General features: G+C 56.0%; 2 protein-coding genes across 11 annotated transcripts in view; one reads left to right on the top strand and one right to left on the bottom strand.

Annotated features, from left to right (window-relative positions):
- SCTR (secretin receptor) overlaps positions 1-8,908 on the top strand; it is a 65,952-nt gene extending 57,044 nt beyond the window's left edge. The window contains exons 11-13 of one of the 2 annotated variants that reach the window (XM_057551324.1): positions 1,654-1,780; positions 7,271-7,312; positions 8,382-8,908. In XM_057551324.1, coding sequence (XP_057407307.1) covers positions 1,654-1,780; positions 7,271-7,312; positions 8,382-8,528 — 316 coding nt within the window. In that variant the 3' untranslated portion in view covers positions 8,529-8,908. The remainder of the gene's footprint in view (positions 1-1,653; positions 1,781-7,270; positions 7,313-8,381) is intronic. The other variant, XM_057551323.1, reaches the window with a different exon arrangement.
- Positions 8,909-10,637: 1,729 nt separating this feature from the next.
- On the bottom strand, positions 10,638-16,099 carry TMEM37 (transmembrane protein 37). 9 transcript variants are annotated; one of them, XM_057550701.1, is made up of 5 exons: positions 15,977-16,053; positions 14,926-15,323; positions 14,035-14,252; positions 11,095-11,447; positions 10,638-11,013 (listed from the first exon to the last, which is right to left on the bottom strand). In XM_057550701.1, the coding sequence occupies exons 3-5, from the start codon at positions 14,119-14,121 to the stop codon at positions 10,857-10,859; spliced, it is 597 nt and encodes a 198-aa protein (XP_057406684.1). In that variant the 5' UTR covers positions 14,122-14,252; positions 14,926-15,323; positions 15,977-16,053; the 3' UTR covers positions 10,638-10,856. The 9 variants fall into 9 exon arrangements, with proteins under 9 accessions (XP_057406684.1, XP_057406685.1, XP_057406678.1 ...); XM_057550702.1 differs by adding an exon at positions 13,499-13,598 and having other exon boundaries at positions 10,638-11,447; positions 14,063-14,252; XM_057550695.1 differs by having other exon boundaries at positions 10,638-11,447.
- Positions 16,100-22,239: the final 6,140 nt, after the last annotated feature.

Below are 22,239 nucleotides of genomic sequence, written 5' to 3'. Positions count from 1 at the left end.
CCGGGGCCTGGGGGTTTACAGTGGACCAGGGGAAGGGAGAGTGGGTCCATGTGACCCTGAGACCCAGCCCTGGGGGTGGGGAGAAGAGAAATCTAAGCAGGGTCCCTGGAGGCAGAGATCTTGCCCTTGGGACAAGGCTAGGGAGTCAGAGAGTGGGCTTCGAGGACCTAAATTCAAATCTTTACAGGGACAGTGGCCCTCCTTGTCTGTGGGTTTTGCATCTGAGGATTCAGCCAACCTTGGATTGCAGATTGAAAATATTTGGGAAAAAAAATTCCCAATCAAAACATTTTCATTGTATGAGGTATTATACGTAATCTAAAGATGATTTAAATATGTGGGGAAATGTGCGTAGGTTATATGCAAATACTACCCCATTTTATATAAACGCCTTGAGCATCCAAGGATTTTGGTGTCTGCGGAGGGTCTGGAACCAATCCCCGTGGATGCCGAGGGTCGACTGTATTTTCCAGCTTTCACTAGACCTTAGCTTTCACCAGACCTTAGCTTTCACCAGATTTTCAAGATAATGTGATCCAAAAATACTTTAAAACCTTTAAGATGTTCAAGAAAGATGCTGTGTTAGTCTGCACAGCCTGCCACAATAAGATACCACAGATTGGCTGGCTTAAATAAGAGAAGTTTATTTACTCACAGTTCTGGAGGCTGGAAGTCCAAGATCAAGGTGTTGGCAGGTTTGGTTTCTCCTGAGGTCTGTCTCCTTGGCTTGTAAACGGCCGCCTTCTCACTGGGTCCTCACGTGGCCTTTCTCTGTGCACCTGCATCCCTGGTGTCTCTTCTTACAAGGACACCAGTTGGTTGGACTACGGTCCCACCCTGATGGTCTCATTTAAACTGGTCCCTGTCTGCAAGTACAGTCACATTCTGAGGTACTGGGGCTTAGTTAGACCTTCAACTTAAAATTCTGGGGGAACACAGTTCAGCCCATGACAAATGTTGAAGACAAATCAGTGTCCAACAGAGGCTTTCTCTGTCATGATCTGAGTTTTGAGAATCTGGCAGAGGCCTGGATTACTGGGTGACAGATTCCCCAGGATGTCACTAGAGTAGTGGCTCCAAAGTAGGGGGCAGCTGGGGATCCAGGACAGAGTTGCCAGATAAAATACAGGATGCCCAGTTTAATTTGAATTTTGGATAAACAACAAATAGTTTTTTAGTACTTACACCAAAAAAAACACTATCCATTGTTTATCTGAAATTCAAATTGAACTGGGTATCCTGTATTTTTGTTTGCTAAATTTGGCCACCCTAACCTGGGAAGAAAACAAAAGAGCTTCTCCTTACAGATATTTATTATCAAACAAATGAGAATGCTGGTTTTGCTAATAATACATAAGACACAGCGTGATAGTAGTACATGCAGATACGTTATAAATCAATAAAGTTATTCATGTGGGTATGGGTTCAAAGCGTTTTACTGATAGGGCGCATGAACAGAAATTTGGGGACTGGCCGTGGACTGATAAGTATTGAATCCGGGTGACGGGTGCGTGGGAGCTGGAGATTTTCCGAAACGGAAGTAAAAACAAACAAGCGGCGGGGACACTGCTGCAAAGCCTCCTGCAGTCAGGCGAGATGGGGGTGCCCCTGGGTGTGGAGGGGCCTGAGACCGCAGCGCCTCTGTGTCCTCAGGCGCCTGGCCAAGTCCACCCTCCTGCTGGTCCCCCTCTTCGGAGTCCACTACATAGTCTTTGCCTTCTCCCCGGAGGATGCCATGGAGATGCAGCTGTTCTTTGAATTGGCCCTTGGCTCCTTCCAGGTAAGCTCCAGGGGCTGTGGCTTCACGGTGGGAAGAAGTGTTCTCTCTCTCCTGAGAGAAAAGTGGAGAGGCCAAAAGCCAGGTCTTCCCGGAGGCAGAGGGATGCCTCATTTGGCAGAGACCCACGAGACGCAGGGGCAGGACCTCACCGTGCTGCGTGACCCTCAGTGGGACCCAAGCTCCCCACCAGTCACGCGGGGGTGGGAGATGCAAGTAAGGAGAGAGAGACTGACTCCAGGGAAGACGAAGGGAACGTAGCCCAGCACACACGATCGCACAAGTCTCGGTAATTAGAGTCAAAATAATGTAAGCACCGAGGGCTCGGGCTCAGCCATCAAGGAGTAGGACAGGAAGATGAGTGTAGTGGGGGAGTGGGCGGGGGGTGGAAGGCTGTGCGAAAGAAGGATAGCCTCCTCTCCACACTGGGAAGTCCATAAAAAGCGCCCCAAGCTGAAAAATTCAGAAGTAGCAACATCCGCATTATAACTCAGAATCAGTCAAGAGAGTTCCAAGTCGCTGCCTCTGAGAACAGGAAATGGGGCAGGGGTGTCAGCAGCTTACTGTTTTTTCGTTTCTTTTTTTTGTGACAAGAGACATTTGACTCTTTGAAACCAATTACATACACAATTTACTAAAAATAAAAGCCAACTTTAAAAAAAGAAAACAAAGGGGGTGGGGGAGAAACCACCTACCTTCTAATTCAACAAGATGTTGCGAAGTTAAAAAATATAGTAAACCTGTTTGGACAGAAGGGGCTTTTAACATGAATCCCAAACTTCACAGTGTTATTTGTTTATTTACTCATAACTCTCTCCTTCCAAAAATAATATGATGTAGCTTTCAGGGAAAACATACAAAGGACAAAAAATAAGTAGATGAGGGATCAGTGAATAAAGAAAATAAAGCCAAAACTGAGTTCATACACAGAAATAAATTTGATCAAGTTTTCTGAAGGTGGGAGAGGTGTGTCATAAATTTGGTTTGGAGCTTCCCAGTAGCCAAAGCAAAGACAGAAACACACTCTTTCAAGATTTAGATGAAAGCAGGCTAGTCCCTAGGGAACGGCCTGAGAGAACTTTCTCCCAGTGGGTTTTCCGGAAGAAGCCAGCCTGTCTTCAACAACACTGACCATCCCACAGTCTTCCTCACCTGGGCAGGCCTCGGCCTTGGGGCGGGGCTCAACGCCGCCCTCATTCCTGGAGTTCTGTTCAGGACAGGTGTGCCCAGGGTGGTCCTCCTGTCACAGCTCACTTCCAGGGAGGACGCATCACTGGGAACACATTCCTGAGTGGGGTCTGGCCGTAACCCACGCCTTCAGACCCCCACCCCAGGGCTGTCCCCTTTGCTCCCTCTGAGCCCCTTCTCTGCCCAGAGACCCCGGCCAGCACCCCAGACCCGCAGAGCACCTAGTCTCTTGTGTAATCCGTGATCTTTTGCTCTGGGCCAGGAAGCTTCCACATAACGTGCGGGAGGCTGGGCTCACCGTGGCCCGTTTAGCAGGTGGGGGGTCCAGGTCCAGACGGGTGGAAGGTCATGACCTGGCCAACAGAAGTGGGTAGTGACCCCGCTGAGGACCTGGAGACCCAGGTGTCATCCTGCGTGGGTGGGGACTTCCTGTCTCTGGAGCTGGGCTTGCGGCTGGGGCTGCAGACTGCTCCTGAAGGCCGTTCGGCTCCCCTCGGGAAGTGCTTGTTAGGAGGAAACCAAAAGCACTTGCCTAAATGTTCCCATTGAAATGTTTACAGAGAAAAAGGATCTTTAAGACTTTTTTTAAAAAAAGAACCACTGTTCAAATACAAACATAGATGTCATTTTATTATATATTATACATTTATACTGTATGCATATTTTTTAAATTTTGTATTATGGAAAAATTTTTCCATAATACAAAAGTGAAGTGGACGATATAACGAACCTCCGTGTGGCCCTTACCCTTTCGTGGCCTGTCCTGTTTCACCTCTGCCGTCACCCACATCATTTTAAGCAACCCCAAGCCATCGTTGTATTTCAAACGTAAATATTTTAGCATGTATTTCTAAAAGACGAGAGCTTAAAGAACACACACAGAACCATAATGCTATGATCACTGTCATATATTTCTAAAAATGAAAGTTTATTAGCTCCTCCTAATTGTAGAAATACTTGCTTATTGAGGAAAATTTGGAAAATAAGGAAAAGTTAAAAGAAAAAGGAAAATCCATCGATAATCTCATAACCCGATATAATGACCTCTGTTAAAATGTCAGTGTGTTTACTTCTGTCTCTTTTCTATCCAAGAAGACACGCACACATACACAAAATTGAGATCAGGACGTGTGGCTTTTATATCCTCCTTGTTCTGTTTAATTCTTTATCATTCCATAATGAACGTTTCTCCAGGTCATTAAAATTCTTCAAAGACTGCATATTCTTTTTTTTTTTAATTTTTATTTATTTTTGGCTGTGTTGGGTCTTCGTTGCTGCACGCGGGCTTTCTCTAGTTGCGGTGAGCGGGGGCTACTCTTCGTTGTGGTGCGCGGGCTTATGGCTGTGGCTTCTCTTGTTGCGGAGCACGGGCTTTAGGCGTGCAGGCTTCCGTAGTTGTGGCTCGCGGGCTCAGTAGTTGTGGCGCACGGGCTTAGTTGCTCCACGGCATGTGGGATCTTCGCGGACCAGGGCTCGAACCCGTGCCCCCTGAATTGGCAGGCCAATTCTCAACTACTGCGCCACCAGGGAGGTCCAAGACTGCATATTCTTAATGACTGTATACAAACCGTGGAATTTCTGAAGCTTGCTGGCTGAGGCAGGCCGCCCTCTGCGTACCTGGGGCACGTCTAACCGGCCCTCACCCGGGGCTACCCCCACCTCAACAGTGAGACTGTGTCTCCGGACCTTTGAGGCTGCGGCAGCCCTGGTCCAGTGAGGTGGCAGCAGCCTGACCACCAGCTCCTGGCCTGCCGACCCGGGACTCAGTCCCTCACCTGTGAAGCGGGGGTCCTCCCCACCCACCTCCTAGGGCTCTGCAAGGATTGAATGAAGCACCTGGAACCCAGAAGCCCAATATTACACAGGCTAAGCTGCGCCCCAAACCCAGCTCTCGTTTATTTCAAAGCCCGACTTTCACACCCTCTGACAGCGGCTCCTAATCAATGGTGCCCCTTCGAACCATCTTTCAGAGCTGCTGATGGTCTCACCCCAGACATTCGGAGTTGGGGCACAGATTGCACCCTGGGCCAGAGCTCCCAGGTGATTCTTTTTTTTTTTTTTTTTTTTTTTTAATGAGGATCTTGAATCAGATGCGTATGTTTGATTGATTGATTGATTGATTGACTTTGGCTGTGTTGGGTCTTCGTTTCTGTGCGAGGGCTTTCTCCAGTTGTGGCAAGCGGGGGCCACTCTTCATCGCGATGCGCGGGCCTCTCACCGTCGCGGCCTCTCTCGTTGCGGAGCACAGGCTCCAGACGCGCAGGCTCAGCAGTTGTGGCTCACGGGCCCAGCCGCTCTGCGGCATGTGGGATCTTCCCAGGCCAGGGCTCGAACCCGTGTCCCCTGCATTAGCAGGCAGATTCTCAACCACTGCGCCACCAGGGAAGCCCCCCCAGGTGATTCTTATGTGTGGCAAAACTTGAAAACTGCTGCCTTGAGTCCGTGTTCCTGCCCCACCCCCCTGGTCCCCGTTCCCTGTGGCATCAACCACACCTGAGACTCTTAGAGCAGATCCTTCTAGTTTGTAACTCTTGTTAAAACGCCAGGACTGGGCTTCCCTGGTGGCGCAGTGGTTCTGAATCCGCCTGCCAATGCAGGAGACACGGGTTTGAGCGCTGGTCTGGGAAGATCCCACATGCCGCGGAGCAACTAAGCCCGTGCGCCACAACTACTGAGCCCGAGTGCCACAACTACTGAAGCCCGTGTGCCTAGAGCCCGTGCTCCGCAACAAGAGAAGCGACAGCAATGAGAAGCCCGCGCACTGCAACGATGAGTAGCCCCCGCTCGCCACAACTAGAGAAAAGCCCGCGCGCAGCAACGAAGACCCAATGCAGCCAAAAATAAAAAAAAACTAAAATTAAAAAACAAAACAAGGGCTTCCCTGGTGGCGCAGTGGTTGAGAATCTGCCTGCCAATGCAGGGGACACGGGTTCGAGCCCTGGTCTGGGAAGATCCCACATGCCGCGGAGCAACTAGGCCCGTGAGCCACAATTACTGAGCCTGTGCGTCTGGAGCCTGTGCTCCGCAACAAGAGAGGCCGCGACAGGGAGAGGCCCGCGCACCGCGATGAAGAGTGGCCCCCGCTTGCCGCAACTGGAGAAAGCCCTCGCACAGAAACGAAGACCCAACACAGCCATAAATAAATAAATAAATAATTAATTAATTAAAAAAAAAAAAAAAAAAAAAAAAAAAAAGAATTAGTTCTTATTTTAAAAAAAAAAAAAAAAAAAAAAAACAAAACAAAACAAAAAAACACCAGGACTCCTGAGCAGTCGTGTGGATGAAGCCCACCATAAACAGGCAGGTTCACCCCTCTTTGGGGTCCTGTCCATGTCATAAGCAGCCAGGGGCAGGCCTGGCTGGCACTGGGGGGAGGGGCTGGGCCACCCGAGGTCAGGGCTGTGGCACCCGGGCCTCTGTGGGAAGCCTGAGGGCAGGGGCTTGTTAGGAAGGACAGGCCGGCCCTCGGAGGGCCCTGAGGTGAGCAGGGCATCCCCACTGCGAGACCCTGCTCGTAGCTCACGGTTCCACGCAGGCCTCTTCAGCTCAGGTCCCGCATCTCCGCCCGCAGCCCCGCCTGGCAGGCTCCACGCCAGGACTCCGGGGGTACCGCTGGGAAGAGAGGAGCTCCGGATGCTAGCGGGGGGAGGGCCCTGATAGGCACAGACCCCCACCGTCCCAGGGAACCTAAAGCATACGTAGCCCTGAGGCCTCTGACCTGGACGTGAGGGGGGCTCACGCCCCACTGTTGGCTGGCCGGTACCTGCCTGCGACCTGCACGCCAGCTGTTCTGACCACACGGCCACACATTTGTCTTTCAACGTGAGTAGCTGGCCCTGTTTAAACCTCTCCAGATTTCCAGGTCATCTTGCAGATGAGCCCACCCAGGCCCAGGGGCTCCCATGGGCTGCCCCACCCGCTCAGCTCCGGGCCGGATGGGCATGGCTCAGGTGCCGTTGTTGCTGCTTCTCCCAGGTGGCCCGCCTCGCTAATTCCGGTGACCTGCCTGGTCCCTGTGGCCTCCACTTAACGTAACTGGCACGGCCCTGGTGCAGGGCCCCTCCCTGGACACGGGGGAGGTCCTTGCCCCCAAGCGTGTCAGTCTGTGTGGGTGATGCCAGCACAGCTGGGGCACTGAGGGCCGGAAGAGGAAGCCTCCGCTTCCCCTGGAGGGGGAGAGGCGCGGGGAGGCTCTGGAACAGCTGTGGGGAGCAGTGAGCTGGGGCTGGTGAGGAAAGGGCCCCAGGCGGGTAGGAGGCTGGGTGCTGGGCCCGCACTCATCCCGTTGCCCGGCTTCTTCCGCAGGGCCTGGTGGTGGCCGTTCTCTACTGCTTCCTCAATGGGGAGGTGAGTGTCCTGGGCTGCCGGGGTGCAGGGGAGCTCCCTCACAGCCGTACCTGGAAGGGGTGGTGGGGAGTGGGGTGTGGCGTTGGTGGGGGAGGCCGGGCCCTCCTGGCTTGGGTCTGTCTTCCAGGAGTCTGGGCTCACCTCATGGGAGCCCCAGGATCACCTGCAGGCCTTGTTAAAACAACCGCTGGGTCCTGCCCTGTTTCTAAACCAGCAAAAATAGGTCCCGTCAGTCTGGGCTGGAGGCTGAGAATGTCTTAACTAGCACCCCAGGTGATTCTTATCCTTGGGCAAGTTCAGGAAATGGAGGAAAGTGCAGGCACCCCAGCCCTAACCGCGGCTGCTGACTGCTTGCTTGATGGGTGATGTCGGTCACGGCCCTGCTCTGGGCCTCAGGCCTCTCATCTGTAAAACGAGTGACTCAGGTGAAACGTTTGCTGCTCCGTCCTCTGAGACCTCCAGAGAGTGTGACTCCTGGCAGGGCGGGGGGCTGCACCCCTAGCTGGAGGTCTCTGCCCTTGCCCAGAGCACCGTCGGGACGTGAGGTTCCTGGCACAGAGGCCGTGCAGTTGACATTAGTTGGATACGGTGTTGCACACAAGTAAAGCCTTCCCGTGACTGTTGATCATCTGGTTTGCCCCACTTGAATGGGAGTAGCCTCTGATGTTTTCCAAAAATCAAGCATCAAGTCTGGCCTCAAAGGCTTTGCTGCTACAGCTGGGGATTGTGAAGGAAATTCCCAAAGAGCAGCCCTTTGGCCCCCAGATAAGTTCCGAGCTTGGGTGGCTTCATGGGGATGTGTCCAGTTGCCCCAGGTGACCAATCTGGAGACTGTGGAACAACCCCCTTCTTCGGGACAGGTGTGCGGAGATTGCAGGTGAAAGGACCCAAGGGAAAGGGGGCCCTCAATACCTACTGGACGTCGAGATGGTAAATCTGAGCGGCCTGCAGGAGGGGAAGGCATGCCCCCTGGGCAGAAGTGGCAGAGCCCGACCGAGGCCCCAGGGGAGCAGGACCCTGGGCCAGGGTCATCCTTTCCTCCCGGCTGACGGCTGGTCTCTGGGGGCAGGTGCAGCTGGAGGTTCAGAAGAAGTGGCGGCAGTGGCACCTGCGTGAGTTCCCACTGCACCCGGTGGCCCTCGGCTCCTTCAGCAGCGGCACCAAGGCCAGCCCCTCGGAGCAGAGCCGGGGTACCTGCAGGACCAGTGTCATCTGAGGCTGGAGCAGGGCCACCCAGACAGGCCAAGACAGGTCCTGAGGGCTGACTGCTGCCCATCTTCCTGCCAGATGCTGTGTGCTCGCTCCTGTGACTATAACACCCCTCCTCCGGGCCTCGGGGCGGGGGCGTGGTGGTAATTCCTCAGAACCGAAGGGACCTGGGGCAGGAAGAGGGCCTGGGATTTGGGTCTGTTGAGTTTTCTGGGAAGACTTCAGGGGTCCCAGGAGGGGGCAGGGGAATAAACGGTAGCTGGGATGAGACTTGGTATTTGTCAGTCCTCTTGCCCGGGAGCCACAGGTGAAGGATGCCGCCCCCACCACTTCCTGGAGGATGGGGCTGCCCGGGTCCCCCTGCTCCAGTTTTCAGGGACAAGCTTAGCGGAGATTGAGGCCCTCGGCCCTAGGTGGACCCTCCCCACCCCTCACCGCAACTCACCCACCCAGTCGCTCTTCCCCCAGAGCCTTCTGACAGCCAAGTCACAGGGAGCCCAGGAGAGCCCCGGCCCTTTCAGTCGCCCCAGCGTGGGATGAGGCACCCGTTCTTCCTGCTTTCGGCTAAGCTATCTGCAGTACAGCAGGAAATGGGGCAGAGTCCCACTGACAGAAGAGAAACTGGTTCACCAAGGTCCTGTGACTTGACCAAGACACTCAGCAGGGAAGTGGCAGCTCGGTCCAGGGCTTCTGGTTTCAAATCCCCAGCCTCCAAGGCTGTCTGTCTCCCCTGCTCCTGGGCAAGGGCGGACAGGGGCTTGTCTCCCCGCCCCACTGGGGATTTTAAGTCTCCCCCTGTACTCTGAATCTCAGTTCCCTCAATTATTAGCACTCCTTCCCTGCCAGCCATGTGAGGGTTAAAGGACTACGTATTTGAACCCTTTTACAAAACGAAGCCTGCGTGCTCAGGGGAGAGCATTCTTGACAGAAGCAGAGGTGACCCTCCCCGCGGCTAGAGAAGAGGGCATCTTGCTGGTAGGTGGGCCCAGCTCTAGTCCTGGCTTTGGGTGACCCTGGACAAGTGGCCCTGGCCCACAACTTCTGCATCTCACCCCTGCAGACAGGGTCACCCCCTTTGCATCTTATAGTCTGCTACTGGGGTGAGAAGGCCAGACACCCATTTTCCAGGGCTTTCTCCAGGGACCTTCATGGACTCTGTACACCTTGGAATCAAAAAGTTAAAAAAAAAAAAGTAAAATCACAGGAGAGTTAGAGGCACCCAGTCCAGCCCAGAAAGAGGACCTGGCAGGGCAGAGACCAAAACCCCATGCAATCAGTGGCAGCCAGAATGAACCAGGAAAGGCCTGAATTCATCAGGTGGGGGAGGGGCATGGGGCTAGTGTAGAATGAAATGGGCTGAGGGCCACAAACCCACCTACTGGGCAGAAAAGGGACTGGACAGGGGCCAATTTGATGCACAGAAATGTAAAGTGGCCAACAAGGGTGGAAATCTCCACTGGTTCCTGGTCCCCTCCACCTGCAGGCCTCTGCATCCAGGGTGGTTGTTAATCATTACCTGAGGTTGGGCCAGTCCCCAGTACCCCCTGGAGTCCAGCAGCTCCAGATATGTGCTCTTTGAAGTGTGTTCTAGGATAAAAATGGTACCCTGAGGCTGTCTGGCCCTTGCCAAAGATGGATGCACACGCTTACCTCAGAGAGGACAGTATTAGAAGCCAGGCGGGCCCTCCTGGAAGGGCCTCAGGCGGGATTCACAGGGAGAGTCCCGAGGCACAGCCAGCTGCTGGAAGCTGGGGTTATCCAGGGATTACGGGGTACCCCCGACAAAGGGCAGGGCTCAAATAAAGTCGAACGGTTTGAAAAGCTTCTACACCCCAGCAGCCCTGAACGCTGCCTCCCTGACATGACCAAAGCTAAAGCAGGGAATTTGCACAAGGCCCTTTGAGCTGGTGAAGAAGGTTCTAGGCACTGACTGGACACCCTTCGCTGACGAATGATTCACTCTTAGCAACGCAGGAGGCCCCAGGGACCCTACAGCCCATATCCCGGCAGAGTCAGTAAAACAGGTGTGAAATGTACTTGGCTGTGCAGCCAGCCTGAGCACCAGTTCCCTGAGCTGCTTCCACGTCTATTCCCATCCCAGGAAGGACTCAAGAAAAGGTTTTAAAATATGTTTCTTCTTGTAAAATCAACATCCTAATAACGTGGCTAAGCTGGTGCAGCTGCTGGCTTGGAGGCACCCACCCGGCCTCTGGGCTGCAAAGGCCACTGGCCCGACCACCCCAAGGCCAAGAGGCGGCAGTTTGAATGTCCCATGTTGGAGAAGTCCCATCGTGACCCCACTTGCTGGTAGAACTCAGTGTCCTCGCAGGGGGGCCTAAAATTCTGCAGGCAGGCCCCAGGGGTGCGTGACGCTGTCAGTACGGCTGATGCTGTTGACGTGGAGGCCGCTGACGGCGCTCAGGAAGAAGAGGAAGGAGGCCGTGAACTCGCTCCAGAACGTCCGCGTGAGGCCCATGAGCGTGACCTGGTTCCTGAGGAGGGTCAGGAAGCTCAGGAGGCCCCCGAAGGAGAGGATGAACGCGAGGAGGAAGAGGGCGGAGCCCACAGCCCACCTGTGCCACGAGCGGGGGTCCTCGGACACCTGGGACACCATGAGGAGCTCCAGGCCAAAGATGGCGACCACCACGGCCAAGGTGGCCACGCTGCGGGCCACAGCCATGCCCGAGGCTAGCCCGGGCACATGGGCCTGCCTCAGGTCTCGGAGGCAGTGCAGCTCAGCCTGGTTGGAGGTGGTGCAGAAGTGCCACAGCCCGAAGAGGCGGTCGTCGGCCAGGAGCCAGTGGCCATCGCAGATGGAGAGGGAGGAGAGGACCACTGCCAGGGAGGCGCACAAGATAATGAGCGCCCGGATGGAGGGGTCAGAGAAGGACCGGCGGGGCCTCCTTTGGGCCAGCAACTTCTGGGCCTGGAAGACAGCACGGGGCAGCATGAGGGAGGGCCCCCGCCACAGCTCACCAGCCTCCTCAGGGAAGACCCAGAACACACCTTGTAGCTTCCGACAGCCACAGTCTCCCAGGATGCCCGGGAAGCCCACCTTAGTCACAGCACAGACCCACCTCCTGGTGGGGCGGGGGGGGGGGGACCCTCCTCCCATCCTACCTGTTTCCCGTCCGTCCTCCATTCGAGACCTATAAGCATTGCCTGTGGATCCAGTTATTAATCAGGCAAAGAGTTTCCTGACCTTTCTTTAATGATCTTTATAATGAGTAAGAAACCCAAATTGTATTGACAGGCAAATCTTAGTCCATTCTGAAGTCAGCAAACCTGTCTGGCTTGGCTGATGTGACCTTGAGCTAGCAGCCAGCCTTGGCTTCTTTGTATGCAAAACAAGAATACTGCACTAGACTTTATTAGCACATCAGTGAAGGTTACATAGCTCCCTCTTCTGGCCCCTGGTCTTCCCCAGTTTCCTTCTAATCTGCACCCAGCTTTTTCAGCACTTTTCTTCAGGGCGCAGTGATATTTGCACTTTGCCCTTCAGTCTGGCTCAGCCTGTACTCCGCCCAGGACGGGGCACCACTGTCTGTTCTAGAAGTTTCTGGGTGGGGGAGTCCCTGAGGCTCCCCTTCGAAGCCTATGGTCTCGGCCCTGCAAAAGTACACCCTGTCCTCTCTCCTGGCAAGCCGGGCCACGCGTCCAGTGAGGTGTCCCTTCCCACAGCCCCGGGACACCCCCACGCCCCGTCCCCAACCCCCAACCCGGAAGCAAAAGGAATGCTTCAAAGGGTAAAACTCCTTAGACGGCCCACAAGCCCTCCCAGGGCATCCTCCTGGCCATGCCTAGGACAAGCCTAGAACTTTCCTCCTCACACCTACTGGTCCCTCCACCTGAAAGGCTCTTCTCCCGGCTGCCCCCCCCTTCTCCATTCTTCATGTCTCAGCTGAAACATCGCCTCCTGGGAGGGGTCTGTCCTGCCCACCCAACCCAGAACGGACCCCTCCGGTCACTCTCCGTCAGGAACCGTTCTGACAAGTTTTCCATTCCTGTCTGATTCGTAGTGGGAGGGCAGGACCGTGTCCCCAGCACTCGGCGCCGTGCTCAAGAGCCACGAGGTCGAGTTTGCAGCCGCTGTCACTTCCATCTGAAGCTCCCTTTAAACCATCTCCTGCCCAGTCATAAATTACGCCCTTTAGAGTGTGTGTGGAAGCAGCCCAGGTCACGCCCCAGTTTGGGAGGTAAGCAAAGCACACAGCTCATGCGTGACGATCACTGCTAGAAAGCAAACCGAAAGGGGACTCTGGGGGTGAGCCCTATGCCACGTGCAAGTGGAGGCTTCCAGAGGCGGTCTGGGCCGCCCCTCTCGGTGAGGGGCAGACAGCAGAGCCACGCTCCCGGGAGGCCCCAGGATCCTTATGGATCCGGCTTGCTTTCAGCACTTCTGCCTAGTTAGGGTCCTGTCTCACTCTTAAACCTGAGTCTGGTGGAGATGCTCCATGGGGGGGGGGGCAGGGTATGTAAAAAGGGAAACTCACACAGAGGTCAGGGGACCAGCCCAAGAGCATTCACCGAGATCACAGTAAAGCCTGGCACAGCTGCCCGACAGCTGTATCATGTGTAGTGGGGGGGATGCACGCAACCGATGAATACCCACTGGGGCCTTCGTGTGAGGGGCTCAGTATGTGGTGAGGAGAAGGACTGGAGCGGCCAGAGGGACGCCCAAGGGCTCAGGACCCGACGCAGACCAGAGACAAAGGCAGCCTGGGGCGCTGTAGAGAGCACTCGGTTGGGGAGTCTGGGCTCTGGTTCTCAAACCGCATCCCCTCGTCTCCTGGAGGCCTCCAGGTGCTAAAGCAGGGGGCAGGGGGTCAGCTCCCGGCCCCTCACTTAACCCACAGCAGGTCCCTCTTACCTGCTGGAGCCGCTGGGAATCTAAGAGTCCGTACTGGATTTCAGGAGGAAAAAACGGCTCTACTGAGAAACAAACCAAGGGACTTGGAAACCTCTGGGACTACAAACCATAAAGGTGTTTGTCTTTGCGCGGTTTCTTAACCTCCTTGGCCCTTATTTTCTCATCTATGGTTCCGCAGTTGCATTTTGTAGCAGGAGTTAGTGATCCCTGCAGGAAAGAGTAGCCATGAAGGCACCCGGAGGTTATGTAACTCCCTGCAGGTTGATAAGTTTCTAGGATGGGAAAACCCCAGACGCAGGCAACAAGTCACAAGAACGCAGCACCCAGAGGCCTTTTGACTTCAGACATCACGCTGTCTGGAGAAAAAGCACATGCCATCCTACCCTCAGCCCCACCTGTCCTGCACACAGAGTGGACTTTAATCTCCAGGCCCTCAGACATCACACTGGGATCAGAAAAAGACAGCTGACATCAGGTCGTTTTCCCCCTCCCACCCCAAAGGAGGGCATCATTCAAACCCTGACACCAGTAAAACTCCCAAGGATTAAGTGAGATCATGTATATAAAGGTGCCCAGCACAGAAGCAGTTCCTGATTAATATTAGTAACAATAATAAGGTATCTTGGGAGTCCTTATTCCTCACCACTGCCCCACACCCCGGCTGCCAGCACCTCTGTGAACTTGCAGTGATCCAGGGCCTGAAATCCTCTTCCGGAGGGCAGCTGGGCATCAGCGTGGTCAGTGGAAGGTCCGTGGACCAGAGGGTATGAGGGCAGTCTAGCCCTGCCCCTGACCCACCAGCCTCCAGCTCTGTGACCTTGGGCAAATCACTTTAATCTCTTAGGGCCTGGACTGTCTCTACTGAAAAAAAAAAGAAAAATGGAAGCATTTCCCTTTTTCATCCAGAGCCCCGAATGATTAAGTAGTGACCTGTAGAACAGTGTCACGTGGCACTCCTGGGCCACTGAGTCCAGTGCCAAGGTCTTGTCCTCCTCTGTAACCCAGGACCCCATCTGATCCCGTAAACCCCTAAGTAGTGGACACTCTGGGCTGCTCACTACGCTTTCTCCAAATCAACCCCCCGCCCCGCGCCCCTGCGCTTCCCTCCCCCCCACCCCGCCACCCCTTCCCACTGCCCGCTCAGCCCAGGCCCAGGTCAGGCCCTCCTCCTCCTCAGCTGGAAATCTCTTCGACAGCCTCCTGCAGAGTAAGCTCTGCCTGCGTGACCGCAGGGCACCGGTCAGGGAGGCGCCGGAGCCGGCCTGCTTGCCTTTTAGCGCTTTGACCTCCGGCGAGCTACTCACCCCCTGAAGATAACAGTACCTGCCTCCTGGCCCCCGGGTGGAGCCGAAACGAGACCTAAGCACCCCCACTGCTTACAACAGTCCCAGGCCGGCGGTTACGTGCTCCTGGCATCAGCGGCGATTTTCAAGCCAGCACAGCGCCCCGCCCCGCGCCGCCGGCAGTAGCGCCCCAGGGTTTTACCTCATCTTCCCCGCCCCCCTTCTTTCACTAAAAGGTCAAGTCTGTTTACCTGGCTACTCTCCTGCCCCTCCCCGCCCCCGTTAATCCTGCCGCAGTTTCTTCGCCTCTTAGTCTAGCACTCGCTTCCCCCAAACCGCTCCGAAATCCCGGTGTGCACGTCTCTCCCACGCAGGGCCGTCGGCTCCCGAAGGCGGGACTGCACCCGCTCCCACCCTCCTCACTGCCGGTCCCGGAGGCGGCCCGGCCGGGACCCCAGATTATGCCCAGCACGAGAGGAACTCGCTGCATCCGGCTCTAGGGTTGCGGTGTCCCGGCCACAAGGGGCTGGGGGCGCGGCCTGTGGGTGGAGTCTCTCCTGTTCGGGCCCAGAAGTCTGGTTCGACTCGATTCTGTCGCTGAGCTGGCCGCCACGGGCGGGTTACTTCACCTGAGCCTCGGTCACCGCATCTACAAAGTGGGCGCATTGGGATCAGCCGGAGTCTGCGCTGCGGGGCGCCGAGCACTTGCGGGCAGAGTCTGCGGGCCGCTCTGACCGTCCGGACCGTCCAGTCGGGAGGTGAGGAGGCGGGACGCGTCCGCTAGGGAAGCTCGACGCAGGGCAGCGGAGAGCCGCACGCCCGGGGGGTAGGCGTGGGGATGGACCCCTGGCATCCTTCTAAGGAGAAACCCCATCTCTGCGAGGCGGGCCCCTCCCCTCTCTACAGCCTGTCCTGAGGTTTCCGCGTGCCCCAGCGAGTCCACCCCCTTGCCCGCCCCCCAAAATCAGTTTTGGGAGGGGAGATGGTCTTGCTGCCCCCGCCCAGGAAAGTCCTGGCTTCCCCAGAGATGCTTCTTCGTGTGACAAGGCGAGCCTCATTTTCGAGTGGATTCCGTCCATCCTCCGCCCCAGACGCGCCCCCTTTTAACAGGAGGGACCCCTCTGGTGCACCTAACGGATGGACACTGCGGACCCCAAAGAGAAGCACAACACTCCTCCCCAGCCGTTTGGGAGCCTCGGTGCCCGCAGGACCTCGAGGGGCCCGCGCCCTGGGCGGCTTCCCGCCCCCCCCAGACCCCGGCCGGGCCCCTCCCCGCCCCCCCCCCCCAGGGCTCTCGCCCACCTGCACGCCGAGGGCTGTCATCCCGCGCCGGGCCTCGGCTGCGCGCTCCCGCCTGGTTCCCTCGGGGCTCCCGAGCGCCGCTCTGCCGGGGCCGCGGCTCCCGACTCTGGACCTCTTCCCGGGGGCGGGGCGGGGCGGGGCGGGCCGGGGGAGGGGCGGGCGGAACTGCTGCCCCCGGGAGGCTGGTCGGGCCGGGCCCCTCCCCGCGCGCCGCGGCTCGCTTTGTGCTGAGTCAGCGGGGCCGCCGGAGGAGCCCCCGGGGAGGGGGGGGGGCCAGGACCCGGCCCGAAGGGGAGGCTCGGGGCCTGGGGGAGGGCTGACTCGGCCGACTTGCAGGCCCGGAGTCGCTCCCCGGTCTCAGGGCACGGCTGTGCCCGCGGCGCCGATTCCTCGAGGGCCCGGGGCCGAGGAGCCGGGTCAGCCCGAGCGTCCGGGGGAGGCGGCGGCGTCTAGGCGGCAGGCGCGCGCCCGGGCTCTGCAGCTCCACCACCTTGGGCCGTTGTGATCCTGGGCTCTTGTTTCCGTCTCTGAGCCACGGGCGGTAAATGAGATGATACCTGTGAAAGGGCGGGGTCTTGCGAGGCCTCGGTAAGTGTGAACGGAGTGTCTCCCCCGGGCAGTCTTTCCTGCGTCCCTTTCCTCTCCCCCAAAGGGGGCCGTACAGCCCTGCTCGCCTCCTCGCCTCCCCAGGGACCATCCAGAAGGCAAATAGGACCAAACAAAAGTCATTGTTCTTCCTGGACTTTTGATGGGGCTTGAGTTCTCAAGGGGGCAGCGCACAACGTCCCCACCCCAAGAAGGGTAAATCCCAGCTGAGACCCTGCCAGCCCTTCTCAGCTGTTGATAAACAGGGAGGGGGTTGCCGCTTAGGTGAAGCAAGGTCCCCTTTCTCCGTCGCGAAGCAGGGTGAGGGAAGTTACTTGGCCCCTTCAGGCAGGCAGCTCCCCGGTGACTTTGCCCGGGGACGTTCTCAGCTGGCACCTAACGCTCCTGCCCCCCCCACCCCCCGCCCCATCCCAGGCATCTCCCTGTCAGAGGTTCATCTGATTCTGTCGCTGCCGCAGAAACCGTGTCAGGTCCGTTAACCTAGCGCCCACCTTGTTCCGTGTGTGGTCAGGCCTGTTTGGGGGTCTGCTGCCTGTTACGCTTTCTTGGTAAGAATAGAAAGTCTTGAATCGGTGGAATTTAGAGCGACATGTCAGCAAGATTGCTGGAGAAGCAGAAATGACTTAGGAATGATAATGAGGAAGTGATAGTCCGCTTCCAGTTATTTTATGAGCTTCAGAAAGCCGAGGGACTTCCCTTGGCGGTCCAGTGGTTAAGACTCCGCCCTTGCACTGCAGGCGGCGCGGTTAGGGTTCACCTGGGCCGGCCCTTCATTTGCACCGTAGGTTCCCGGGCTCCCCTAGGTCCCTCCGTGGTGCGGGGGCTGAGCAGAGCGGGTGTGGCAGAGTGAGAGACAGACGCTCCACTCAGCAGGAGTGACTGTTGTGAGGGGCAGGGGGTTCCCAGTGCCAGGGGGACTCTGGCAGGGGCAGAGGTGGGGGGAGGGGAATGCCAGGGTGGGACCTTCAGGGGCTAAAACCAGGAACAGCCTGGGGGTGAGTGGTGGGACAGCACAGAACCCACCCTCTTGCTTGACTGTCTCTGCCTTTTCTCCTCCACCTGTCCTGCTTCTAGGCCTGGCCAGTGTTGGGGAAAGAGGAATTGCGTAAAGAAAGGGAGGACGTGGCCCCCACTCAGCCCTCTGACCACTGCTGTCTGATGAGAAAGACCCAGGCACTGATCTTAGAAAGTTCCAAGGCAAGGGCACAGGTACCTATGAATGAATCAACAAACTCAGTGAGTACCCTCCCACCTCCGCGCCTTTGTACTTGCCGCTTCCTCTGCCTGAGGTGCACTTCTTCAAGATATTCACGGCCAAGACTCACCGCCTCTCTCCCCCAAGGAGGTGGGAGAGAAGCCTGCAGTGACCACCGCACCTGAAACAAAGGTCCTCCGTTCTCTTCTCCCTCCCTCCATCACCACACGCGCGCCCCCTCTCTCTCCACAGTGTGAAATCCAAGAGGCCAGGGACTTTGCCAGGCACGATAGTAGGTGCTCAATAAATATTCATTGAATATATGAATGAGTTAATTGTACACCTACTGTGTACCCGCTGTCCTGGCTAATGAGGGACGACAAAGGAGAAAAAGACAAAGTCCCCGTCAGGGGTAAGATGCTTGGGTTTTAGGGTCAAAATCTGCCTCCCCTTCATTTCTGCTTCCTCCCCAGCCTCCCCAGTTCAGGCCCACATCCTCCTTCTCTCTATTCCCTTGCACCCCTGGTCCGCACCATCCTCTCCCCAGTTCTAGGCCCCGTCACCTCTGACGTGGAGGCCTGCGTAAGAGCCTCCTGCTGGGCCTCCCTGCCTCCACTCTCAGCCTCTGTCCTGCAGTTTCCCATCCCCTCTCTCTGCAGGCCCACCCCTCTGCCCTCAGCTCCAGCTGCACGTGCCCGCTTGTGCCCTGGGCGGGAAGCTCTGTCCAGTCTCAGGGCTGCTGTGTTCACGGTTCCCTCTGTGTGACAGGCCTTCCTTGGGGGTCTGCTGGGCAGGCTGTCACCTCTTCAAGGGCCTCCCTTGAGTTTGCCAGCCAGAGTAGCACCCCACACACGCTTGACCCTGTTACCTTCGTGTTTTCTTTCTTTCTTTTTTTTTTTTTTGTATATATTGTCTCATTCATTCTTTTTTTCTTTTTCTTTTTTAAATTTATTGAAATGTAGTTGATTTACAATGTTGTGGGCCTTCGTATTTTCTTGATCATTAGCTGAACTTCTCTATTTGTCCGTTTCCCTCTCTAAAGTACAGTACACAATTGAGTGCTAGGCCTGTCTCTCACCCCCACATGCCCAGTTCTAAGAGCAGGGGCTGGTCCATACGGCTTGCTGATTGATGGAGCAGCCTCAGATGCATTCTGGGCGAATCACTTCCCCTCCGTGAGCCTTGGTTTTCTGTCAGAAGGGGAAACGCATTCTTTGGGTGTTGCGAGGGTCACGGGGGCAGTGAGTGTGTCAACTGCTTGGTGCAGGGTGGGCACTGACCCCTGACCCCAGAGAAGCTTAGCTGAGGCAGGCTCCACTCTACCATTAGGGAGACCCCTGCCCCGGGTTTTTCTCCTTTGAGCCGTTGGGGTGTGGGGTCTCTGAGGTGAGCTGGGGCAGACACATGGGGAGACCCAGAGGCAATAACGGGGAGTCTGCTAGGAGCTGCCGAGTTCACTGGGCAGTTTCAAAGCTGATGACTAACTCTACCTGCCCGAAGCCTGGACTTCTGGTCCCTCCGTGTTGTGGACCAGCCCACTTGCCTCTCCCTGTCCCCTTCCCGTCCCCTCCCCACCTTCTCCCCACCGCCCTGCCTTCACCCACTGGGTCTTTCTCTTCTCCCAGCCCCCTCCTCAAGGTTTCCTGATTCCAGGCCGGTTCCATCCCCTCCACGCCAGACCTCCCCCTGCCCTTTGCCTCCTCTGCCTCAAGCTCTAGCCCTGCATTCCAACCTCCTGTTTAGGCATCATAGTGGCCCAGGGGCTTCCCCGCCTGCCCTGGGGCTTGGCTTTACAGCGCTTCCCTCTGGGCCAGGCGGGTAGCAGGTGTCATGTTTATGCTGCCGGTGAGGGTGTCAGCCTCTGAGGGCCCCAGGGCACCAGTTCCCCACGGGGGCAAGGGCGGTGGGGAAGGGGACTGACCGGCTGAAGGGAGGAACGAGTGCAGCAGGATGCAGGCATCTTTCCTGAACGCCCCCACATATCAGAACTTCCCCCCACGTTGTCTGAAGAGGATGGGGAGGGATGTAGGTGGGCTCAGAGGGTGGCCTTTCTGTAGGGTCTCCCTTTCTACAGGCCAGTCCGTCCTTGAGATGGGGGCCCCTCCAGGGCGCCAGGACCTGCAGATTTCCAGGCAGAGTTGGGGAGACTTCTAGCACCTTCTTTGCAGGCGTGGACCCTGGACTTGTCAGCGCACTCTGAGACACCGCGTCTCTAGGGGATGGTCCCCCTAACCAGGCACACCCAGGGCAGTTGTATAGAGCAGACTGCCAGCCCGTCCCTTCCCAAAATGGGCCGGTGCTCTTCCCTGATCAGGGCACCCCACCTGCCGGATCAAAGGGTCCAGGAAGCAAAATTAGACACCAGGAATTGGTGGTGAGCACGGAATGATGGCAAGAGAAGTTAAAAACTTTAGGCAGGGCTTTGCCTAGGCTCTGGGGAAGCCCAGGAAATACCCCACCACCCCGTGTATTAGCTTTGACGTTTACAAGGAAGACATGCTGTCACAGGGTCCAGAGGAGTGATAAGGGAGGGAAGGATGGTCCCCCACGGGGAGTGGAGGGGTGGGCTGTGGGGAGCCTCCGGGCCTTGAACCAGCAGGGTCTGGGAGTCTGGCCACTTAACCACCTCAGTCTGTAGACATGTTAAAAGCAAAAAAGTGTCGTCAATTCAAAAACTGGGAGGTTTGGAACTTCCCTGGCAGTCCAGTGGTTAAGACTCTGCGCTTCCACTGCAGGGGCCACAGGTTCAATCCGTGGTTGGGGAGTTAAGATCCCGCATGCCTCACGGGGCGGCCAAAAAATTAAAATAAAATAAATTGGGAGGTTTTACACTAAATTCTGGATTTATTGGCTTCTCTTGAAAATGAGACAGTTTGGACCCCGAGGGTCCCTTTTCTGCATGGGAGCAGTGGCCACTTTGGGTGACTGCCCTTTGCATGGGCTGTGCTCTGGGGGGCCCCCAGTCTTACCGCCCCCCCCCGTTCTGTTCACTCTTCTGTGTTGCCTGCCTGGCCCTCGTAGGATTTCCCTTTATAAGCCCAGCTCTGTGTTGTGCTGGTAAATAACCCAGCCATGCTTTCAGGGTCTGTTTCCACGCTACCACCACCGCCTTCCTGGCTGGCCCCAGTTTTTGTTCCCTGTAACTCTGCCCCCCCCCCACCCCGCTCCTCAGACCAGTCTCTCCTGCCCAGATTCCAGACCCTCCTGCTGCAGCCCTCACCCCGATGGCAATGGTCTCCCCCTTCTGGGTTCAGGTTCCCGAAGGAGAATCTCCTTAGTCCAGGAAAACGAGGCTGCTGGGTGTAAAGGCAAGCAGACGGTCTGAGCACTGGTGACTCTGGGGCTAGGGGTCCATCCTGGTCCAGAAAAGCTGTAACCAAGGGCTGGGGGCAGGCAGCCTCCTGGGCGGCAGGGGCTCTGGGCAAGAGAGCAATGAGGCAGGGGCCGTACATTCGACAGAGAGCCCCTCCCTGGAGTCATTGTGGCCCCCGCCATGAGCCCCCGCCCCTGGAGTGCGCCGGGGGTGCACTGACCAGCCAGGCCTCTCGGACCCTGCTCCTTGCCAGCCTCCAAGCCGACCACCTCCTTTTCATCTGGTATCACCTTGTCGATGGTGAGGGGACCCTTCCTCCTCTCTTCCAACTTTGCCCTGGATGATATTTTGTCTCTGACCTTATGAATTGATTTTTAAAATACATTTCAAGAATTCTAAATGCGACATTCTCCAGCTCCTATGTATTTTCTGGATATTTATGTGATTCTCAAACTTTTCCAGTAAATGACCCCCCCGTCTTTTGTTTTGTTGGACCCCAGTTCCGAGCCTAGCCAACCATTCTCAGATCACAGCACGCGGGCATCCTTGCATCCAGATCCTCCTGGAGTTTATTTTCCGTTTTTCATTCCCCCAATGGTACCACCTCTAATGTGTTTGATGTATATCCTTAACCATTGTGTATCCTTGTATGTGTGTGTGTGTGTGTGTGTGTGTGTGTGTGTGATTTTTGCTTTCCTAAGTGGCATTATGCTATAAATCTTGTTCTGTTTCCTACTATTCTCACCCAACAGCATGATTTGAGGCCACCCCTGTTGGTGTATGTGTAAATCTAATTCAGTGTTTTACACATGGTAAGTTGGGTCCCAGTAGCGGCTGGTGAGATCAATTTGGCGGGGGCATAATCACCATTTATAATAAACAAATACAATGTAATAGGCAATATCAGAGTGCCTCAAACATAATTAGGGTAAATGTTGTTTCATGAATTTTTTTTCAAAAAGAGATAGATACAGGTTGCAAAGTGAAAAGTATTTCTTAGGTGGGTCCCAGTAAGGAAAGTTTGAATGGTCTGGTTCATTGCTTCTTATTGCTTTATTTTTTTTTTAATTAAAAAAATTTACTTATTTTTAACTTTTGGCTGCGTTGGGTCTTCCTTGCTGCACGCAGACTTTCTCTTAGTTGTGGCGA

Source organism: Balaenoptera acutorostrata, chromosome 8 (assembly GCF_949987535.1).
Source record: "Balaenoptera acutorostrata chromosome 8, mBalAcu1.1, whole genome shotgun sequence".
NCBI lineage: Eukaryota > Metazoa > Chordata > Mammalia > Artiodactyla > Balaenopteridae > Balaenoptera > Balaenoptera acutorostrata.
This window is presented reverse-complemented; position numbering and strand designations above follow the sequence as displayed.